Below are 9,156 nucleotides of genomic sequence, written 5' to 3' on the forward strand. Positions count from 1 at the left end.
CTTCATTAAGGACCCTTCACGCAGGCATTATGCAGGAATGGTGTCGGCTATGGATGAAGCCGTAGGGAACATCACTAGGGCGCTGCAGGATGCAGGGATTTGGAACAACACCATCCTCATCTTCTCCACAGGTACACAAGCAATAATGCACCAATATACGTATACAGTCTGGCTTGATGTAGTTATTGCAACAAGGCATATGCATCCAAATATTAAGTGTTATTTACTTTACATTTATTCATTTAGCAGACGCTTTTATCCAATGCGACTTACAAATGAGGAACTACATGCAATGAGATATATGAAGCAGAGAACAATGCAAGTAGTGCTACCCTACAAGATTTTTTGATTGAGTACTAGAGGAGCAAAGTGCACAGAGTAGAGGTGCTTTTTTGAGTGGGGACAAGATAGGTTGGAAGTTCATTCCAACATTTAGGGACAGTCAGTTTAAAGGTTCTGGAAAGGGACCTCACGCCTCACTGAGTAGGCACTAGGGTTTACTTTAAAGTACTTTAAGACTATCTGTTCCTATACTTTTGCTTACCTAATAATTGGGTGGTCTGCCACCAAAGGTGCTATGTTTTAATATGTATAGATGTAAATATCAGGAAATGAAAACTGAAATTCTGATCTATTGTCTCATATTCATCCTTTTCATCTTTTGGTCTCCAACCCAAATGTCTTCAATGTATCACGCACACATGTAATAGACACAATTAAAAAAACACAGCATACAGCCCATGTTTAGTGTACTAATGTGTAGTTTAATATTATTATTATTAACAATGATTTGTAGATAACGGGGGTCAGACACTGTCCGGGGGGAGTAACTGGCCCCTGCGTGGCAGGAAATGGTCTCTTTGGGAGGGCGGAGTCAAAGGTGTGGCCTTTGTCACTGGACCACTGGTGGAACAACCCGGTACTGTGAGCAAAGAGCTTATACACATCTCTGACTGGCTGCCCACGCTGGTGGGTGTTGCGGGAGGATCGACCAATGGGACAAAGCCTTTAGATGGGTTTAATGTGTGGGACACTATCAGGTAACTATTATATTTGTATTTTATTTTGTGTATTTTAAAAACCATTATTAGTAGTATTAGATTATTGTGAGGCTTATAAAGTTATAGTAAATAATATTCTCTACGCGGTCTAGAGCATGTAGTATGATAAAAACAGATGTGTGTGTGTGTGTGTGTGTGTGTGTGTGTGTGTTTGCGTGTGTGTCAGCAAAGGAAAAGGCTCTCCAAGACAGGAATTGTTACACAACATTGATCCGCTTTACATCGACATCGCTCCATGTAAGAGAAAAAATACACATCAGACACTAACAATTTTCACTACAAAGTGTGAGTGTTGAAGTGAGACAGGTCAGCAGTAAGACAGGTAAACAGTAATACAGTTCAGCAGTGAGACAGGTAAACAGTTTAACAGGTCAGCAGTGAGACAGAGTGGCAGATGAACAGTTATACAGTTCAGCAGTGAGACAGGTAAACAGTGATACAGTTCAGCAGTGAGACAGGTAAACAGTGATACAGTTCAGCAGTGAGACAGGTAAACAGTGATACAGTTCAGCAGTGAGACAGGTAAACAGTGAGGAAGATCAACAATGCTACAGTTCAACAGTGAGGCAGGTAGACAGAGAGACAGGTCAGCAGTGAGACAAATTGGCAGATGAGCAGTGATACAGTTCAGCAGTGAGACAGGTAAACCGTGAGACAGAGTGGCAGATCAACAGTGATACAGTTCAGCAGTGAGACAGGTAAACAGTGATACAGTTCAGCAGTGAGACAGGTAAACAGTGAGGAAGATCAACAATGCTACAGTTCAACAGTGAGGCAGGTAGACAGAGAGACAGGTCAGCAGTGAGACAGATTGGCAGATGAGCAGTGATACAGTTCAGCAGTGAGACAGGTAAACCGTGAGACAGAGTGGCAGATCAACAGTGATACAGTTCAGCAGTAAGACAGGTAAACAGTGATACAGTTCAGGAGTGAGACAGGTAAACAGTGAGACAGGTCCACAGAGTGGCAGATGAACAGTGATACAGTTCAGCAGTGAGACAGGTCCACAGAGTGGCAGATGAACAGTCATACAGTTCAGCAGTGAGACAGGTAAACAGTGAGGCAGGTCAGCAGAGAGACAAGTTGTTATTAGCCTGTTAGCTTTTTATTAGCATTTATTATATTTGTGATTTTTCTCTGCCATGTCTGTCTGGAGGTCCAGGAAAAGATGCAGGAGCTCAACAGGAAATGCTTGACTCATTAAAGAGAGACTCGTTAAGGAGAAACTCATTAAGGACATTGTCAGATTCTGTGCCACGCTTTAATGTCTCCATGCATGCTGCTATTCGCTACAAGAACTGGAAGCTCCTGACTGGATATCCTGGTGAGTGCAGTGTTAATTAATACCACCATTTTTAATTAACAAAAACATTGTTATTGTTAGTATAGTAGTGTGTTAAATAGGAATATCATAAGGCAGTGATCATAAATCTGTTATTATCAATTAGTATTGATTATAAATTGAATAGCAATGAAAAAGGATAGACAACTGTCATGGAAAAAAAATCATATTTCTAATCTGAGATGTAAATAGGGTAGCACGGTGATAACTTTGATACTTAAAAAAAGTCCTTCTCTACATCATCATTTGTGATTTAACAGTAGACTTACTCCAACTTCCGAACAAAGTTGATGTTTAAGTGTTAGTTATGTTAGTGTGTGTCAGTGTGGTAGCATGTTGATGTGTTAGTGTGTGTTACTGTGTAAAAATACATACTATCTTAGCCACTAGTGTTGCTTACTGTTTATATATATTTTAACGGTAACACACACCAACACAGTAACACACACTGCTGTAACAGACCAACACTGTAACATACACACACGGTATTCTACTGAAGGGTGTGTTAATGACCTCAGAAGCTGAATCGTGTGTGTGTGTGTGTGTGTGTGTGTGTGTGTGTGTGTGTAGGTTGTCCTGTGTGGTTCCCTCGTCCAGGTGAGATGGTAGGTGGAGTCTCAGATGAAGCTCCTCCCCTTAAGCAGGTGATGTTGTTTGATATCGACGCTGATCCACAAGAGAGAAATGAAATTTCCCATCAGCACCCAGAAATTGTGGACTTCCTGTTAAAGCGGTTAGAGCAGCTGCAGGAGGGGGCACAGCCCATCACCTTCCCCCCCGACGACCCCCGCTGTGACCCTCAACACACCGGCGCCTGGGGGCCATGGCAGTGACCTGACGACAGCTGTTATTAATGTTTAATATAATTATTATTATTATTGTAATTATTCTCATTATTATTATTATTATTATTATTATTATTATTATTATTATTAGACCTACTGGGATAAATTTATAGTAATTTATTTAGACAGCCAAAAATAAAAATACACAAAATCAGTCAATCAAACATGAATCTCAATTATGATAATGAACTTTACTGAGGAGACAGCAGTTACAAATCATTAAATCAGGATTTTTATAATAAATCTGTTATTTAGATTAATAAAGAACTTATTTAATGATGATAATTTGAATTATTGAGGAAGATGTGTGGGAGATATGGAAGTGAGTTCATTCAGGATTATAGTGAGGATGAAGATTTTAGTAACTCATGAGTCATATCTCTAAATGATTACTTTCTTTTGCCATCCATATGATTATGACGACGATTCAATTAGAGGAAACCTGAGTCAGTAAGGAGCAGGGTTGGGAGGGTTACTTACTAAAATGTATTCTGTTACAGTTCATTAAAAAATTCATCAGTAACGTAATCCAAGTATCACAATATGACAGTAATTTAATCTGATTACTCTCTCAAGGTCACATATGTAAATAAAGTCATGAGAAATGCAATATGATCTAAAAGTTTTATTTTAGAGCTTAAAAACATGTTCAATGTTTAGACTTTAATACACTGAAAAAGACACACTATTAGCATCACATAAATATATATCAATAAATTTGTTTTCACTCTGCCCATGTTTTTAAATTTTTTCCTACATTGTTTTGAATGTCCATGGAAAAAAAAAAAAATCAGATGCCACGAGTGAACCTTCTGCCATCATTTACACATTTGAATGGCCGTGTAATACGAAGCAATTTGATAACATGAAATAAAAATGGCCTTATATGGCCATGGGCATTGTTTCGACTCAGGACAGCTGTCATTTGCTGCTATTGTTAAGTAAGTGTTTGATGCTGTACACAACAGCGCTTCACCTTCGCGCACTCGCTGAGAGTAGGATAATAGTAATGAGAGGCAGGAATTTGCCCAAGCCTTTTAGAATCCTTTTAGAATCGACCAATTGGTGTGTGAGAAGGCGGGAATTACAGACGGGTTAAAACAATGCAACTATGCGCACACATACATGCCGTATTAGACCATAAGCACATCATAATGAAACTAAAGCTGAATCCCGGACTTTTTCTCAAATTTAGATGCTTTTTAAGGTCCGAAAAAGAGGACGTATGGTCGTCCTAACAAAAGCATTTTAGAGAACAATTTGTGTTCATTTCTACCAGATTAACTCTGTGCAAAAATGTTTTGCGCATGCACCAGGAGGTTGCTCATGTGAAAGAACCAGAACTATAATCAAGCAGCTGTCTATATTCTGTTATGTCAAAAGATTCATTTCTTTGGTTTTAAATGAAAAAATAAAATGTAATCCTGATAGTATTCCCATTTTTACAAAATGTACCTGCAATCTGATTACTTTGGTTTTTGACATAATTGTGACGGATTACAGTTACTGATTTTTATTTTTTATTTTTATTTTTTTAAATCCTGATTACGTAACGCTGTTACATGTATTTAGTTACTCCCCAAGCCTGGTAAGGAGACAGCTATCCATGTTGGATCAGGTGAGAAGGATTTCTTTAGATTTCTTTAACTGAAGGAAAGCAGTATAGAAAATGGATGAATGGAATAATTATTATTATTAGTATTATTATTATTATTTTATAGGCGTGTCCAATTATGTTGAGTCACAGAGGTTCATTATCATTGTGAGTGATTGACGCTGCTGCTGGTGTTCATTATAACTGCAGTACTGAATTTCACACTGGGCCTTCATCCTCTCTCTCTCTCACACACACACACACACACACACACACAATGAACTGGATGCAGTTAGTTCTGAATAGGAGGATAAAATGAGGGAGATTCTAAAATTAGAGATAAAATCCTAAAGTGGACTTGCTCACAAACACCTGTAGAATGAGACACAATCGGAGCTGTGTTTAGTGAAAACCATTAAACACAACACAAGCACAGCGATAATGAAAGATGAACATCTCTGGGTGTTTCATTTACAATCCTACGTGGTAGCAGTGTTTATTTCACAACCCTGAAAGGAAGTAGTGTGAACTCTGAATGAGAGCTTATTTCCCAAACAGGAGTGGGAGTAGTGTTGAATTCACAGCCCAGATTGAATGTAGTGTTTATTTCACAACCCTAGTTAGAGTAGTAGTGGGGGCAGAAGTGTATATTAGCTGCTAATTATCAGTTAATAGTCCAGTTATCTTTATGTCTTTCCCCTGCAACTGTCTCTATCGGTCTATCCATCTCCATGTGTGTCTGTAGAACATCAAATTTCTTCCCTGCATTAGTGTACTAGAAAGGGCACATGATTCTGCCGCGTAAGGAGCAAGGAGGTGTTTGGAACACAGCCGGTGATGCGTGTGTGGAATGACAGCACTTCAGTGTGACATTAGTGTATGATGACAGTGTGAGTGGTGTCTAATATACCAGTGCATCGTTACTCTCATATTCACTGCTCTCTCCTCAGCTTTAATGATGTCGGAGTGGAAACACTTTGGCTCAGAAAACCAGCCGGAGGGTCAGACGACAACAGACACACACACACACACACTCTTAAACCATCTCCAAGTAGGAAAGTCTGAGTTACTAAGGCTGATGTCTGTAATGTCTCAGCATAATCAGTCCCCTGTGGGAGTGACCACACACCTTATTCACTGTGTAGGCCATGTCTTCAAACTCCACAGTGCATTATGGGTATTTCATTTCTCTAGGTTTTCTTACATGGACACAAGCCTGTTGATTCTTTCAAACGCTTAGTCAATACGTTTAATACACTGAAATGAGTGGAATGTTTTGCTCTCTGATTGGTTCACACTTGTGGGCGGTGCTACAATCTTTACAATTTGTAATGACATGTAAACAAAGGTTCATGTGTATTATGAACGTCTTTTTCATCATGTTGTTAAAAAAATAAATAAATGCTGGTTTGTAATGTTCTTTAAAGGAATGTGAAGACAGAACCCAACTTCTGACATGTTTCTGAGTTTATTTCTGGCCATTTTTTGTTTATGGATTTAGATATTCATTTAAAAAGGATCAAGTAGCGTTATAAGTTTGCTCATTGAACATCACTGTCTACTAAATGGTGGTCCCAACATAGTGCACTATGTAGTGAACAGGGTGTGGCTTCCAGTCTCACAATTTCTCCGTTTCTGTCAGCAAGATGCCTGCTAATGTCACTTAAAATGAATAGAAATTGAAACAGTTACAGTATCGATAAAGTTTTTAAGCCAGCATTGTTACTTGCTCTGTCTCTGTTTTGTAAAAATAGCAGCTCGACAAGCTTAAGTTGCTATGTAGCATGTGGGTGCAATAGCCTTCACTGCGCCGTACACTAATGAGACCTCACGGCCGTGGAGCTTTGGGAGGAGTGTCACTATCTGCATTAACAGCATGTCAGCGGAGGATGAGACTTTCAGAAGGCTCTGATACATTCCTGTTGGCTGTATAAAAGAGCTAATCCTCCCTCCAGTGGCTCACGATCAACCTGCTCAAGCTCAGAAGGAAGCGAAGACAGAAAGACAAGAAGCGCTAACAACTTCTAACAACCATGAGAGGAAGCTGCTATTCTCAGAAAACAGTGAGTGGGTCAAGCAGGATGCGGGTTCAGAGCCCGTCTCCGTCCCGCTGCAGAGCTTCTTCGTCCTCCTCGGTGGCCCGTGGACGTGCCGGTCTCCAGGGAGGTGCCGTGGAGATCGGCACAGAGCTTCATCAGCATCATGCAAACGAGAAGGAGGAGATGCAGCTGCTTAACGCACGGTTCGCCGGCTACATTGAGAAGGTTCAGGCTCTGGAGCAGAGGAACGCGGCGCTCAGGGAGGAGCTGCAGAGCCTGCAGAGCCGATACAAGGCAGGACCGGGGGGATTGGGTGAGGAGTACGAGGCCAAGTTTAAGGAAATGAAGGACCTGATCGCAGCACTGACGGCTGAGAAAGGAGCGGCTGATATTGAGAGGGGATATGTGGAGGAGGAAGTGGAGCTCTGGACCATGAAGCTGGAGGAAGAGCTTGCACTTAAAGGTGACTCCAAACACTGACTAAATTTAGCAGGGTGAAATTATATCAGTAACAGCTTGAAATCATCAGAAGACAGTATTTCGGCGTACTGCACACTGCAGATAGAAACTCAAGCTTCATAAATCCTGTGTTGATTTGAATTCTTGTTAAAATAATTCTGTAATGAATGTAAGGAGCATCACAAAGCATCAGTCAGCTCTCATTTAGTGTAATGTAGAAACATTAGCCAAGGTCATGATTTACAAAATGTAGGACAAATAGAATTTAAAAAAAAAAAAACGAAAAACTAGCTGAAGATAAATGTGGTGTTTGGTTCACAGAGGAGGCAGAGATGATCCTGCGTGAGTTCCGTGAGGACGTGGACAACGCCACGTTGCAGAAGTCTGACCTGGAGAGACGTGTGGAGCAGCTGGTGGCTGAGATCGAGTTCCTGAAGAAGCTACACAGTGAGGAAGTGGCCGAGCTAATGAAGCAGATCGAGGAGTCGAAGGTGACGGTGGAGCTCGACTCGGATCGGCCCGATTTAGCCGCTCACCTGCGCAAGACGCGTGCCGAGATCGAAGCTGTTGCTGCGCGCAACGTCCAGGAGGCGGAGAAGTGGTACAAAGGGAAATTTGACACGCTGAAGGAGAGCGCCGCCAAACGTGAGACCCAGATGACCACCATGAGGGAGGAGATCAGCACTCTGAGCAGTGAAGCGTCTGACCTGCAGAACCAAATCGACGCCCTCAGGGCCAAAAATGCCGCTCTGGAACAGCAGCTGGACGACATGGAGGCGTCTCACCTGGACAAGATGTCCAACCTGGAGGCTATCATCGCTCAACTCGAGAACCAGCTGTGTGAAACCAAGATGGAGATGGGCAAATACCTCGCTGACTACCAGGAGCTGCTTAACATCAAACTGAAGTTAGACGCTGAGATCGCCACCTACAGGAAACTTCTGGAAGGAGAAGAGAAGCGACTCGGGATCTCAGTCAGCGAGAGCACAGCAGGTAGAGTCACGCTAAACCTAAACCATCACTACCAAGTGTTCTTACTAAAATGTTAAGTTTTTCTCTAAAATTCTTCCTCACTGGTTATTTAGATGGTTAATAGTTCTAGATTTTTAAAAGGGTTCCACTTGGAATCTTTTCTGAAAGGTTCTTCTGTTGAAGGGTCAAGAACCCTTCATGGTGCTCTTTTAGTGTAGCACACACACACTGTTCCTTGTGCTGGTGATTTGATATTGGAGTGTTTGCATGGTGTCAGTCCCAGTGTGTGTGAGGAAGTGCGTCTTTACATCTTATAACGCACGAGTCATTTTGTAAGTAGTTAATTTATTTAAAAGCACATTTAAAACAACCAGAGTTGACTAAAGTGCTGTACATAGTTATAGTAAATTGTTATAGATGATAATAAAAGAAAAAATATATATAAAAGAAGGGGGGGTGGGGGGGATGTCAACTAAATACAGATTAAAATTCAAATTTGTAAAAGTGTTTTTGTGTATGATGAATAAACTCTGTTCCTCTTAATGAATGTTTTACTAAAACAGTGTTTGTTGTTCCTCTTTATGCTTCAGGAGCTTCTGCAACTTCATCAGCTGCAGTTGAAGAATCTGCCTAATGCACTTCATCTCGCAATACGCGCACACACACACACACACACACACACTGACCACCACCATTAACTATGCCTCCTGAGATGTCCTTCACCCAAAATCTGCTGTAACTGTCCTGAACACATCTTAATAAAGCTTGACTTGAGTGCACTACTGAGTTAGCATGTGTGGTGATTAGAACCAAACCGGTCAAAAACAGAGTTTCTGAGTGTCAG

At 41.0% G+C, this 9,156-nt stretch overlaps 2 protein-coding genes across 2 annotated transcripts in view; both read left to right on the forward strand.

The window, feature by feature from the left end:
- Positions 1-3,980, forward strand: part of LOC108279373 (arylsulfatase B) — a 6,878-nt gene extending 2,898 nt beyond the window's left edge. Inside the window, exons 4-8 of the mRNA XM_017493593.3 lie at positions 1-131; positions 797-1,040; positions 1,228-1,298; positions 2,218-2,385; positions 2,974-3,980. The exon at positions 1-131 is cut by the window's left edge and continues 77 nt beyond it. Coding sequence (XP_017349082.1) covers positions 1-131; positions 797-1,040; positions 1,228-1,298; positions 2,218-2,385; positions 2,974-3,236 — 877 coding nt within the window. The 3' untranslated portion in view covers positions 3,237-3,980. The remainder of the gene's footprint in view (positions 132-796; positions 1,041-1,227; positions 1,299-2,217; positions 2,386-2,973) is intronic.
- A 2,895-nt stretch (positions 3,981-6,875) lies between these two features.
- On the forward strand, positions 6,876-9,091 carry LOC108279380 (vimentin). Its single transcript, XM_017493605.2, has 3 exons — positions 6,876-7,344; positions 7,662-8,333; positions 8,903-9,091. The coding sequence occupies exons 1-3, from the start codon at positions 6,876-6,878 to the stop codon at positions 8,944-8,946; spliced, it is 1,185 nt and encodes a 394-aa protein (XP_017349094.1). The 3' UTR covers positions 8,947-9,091.
- The last annotated feature ends 65 nt before the right edge of the window (positions 9,092-9,156 follow it).

The sequence above is a fragment of the Ictalurus punctatus genome, chromosome 18 (assembly GCF_001660625.3).
Source record: "Ictalurus punctatus breed USDA103 chromosome 18, Coco_2.0, whole genome shotgun sequence".
In the NCBI taxonomy this organism is placed as follows: Eukaryota; Metazoa; Chordata; class Actinopteri; order Siluriformes; family Ictaluridae; genus Ictalurus; species Ictalurus punctatus.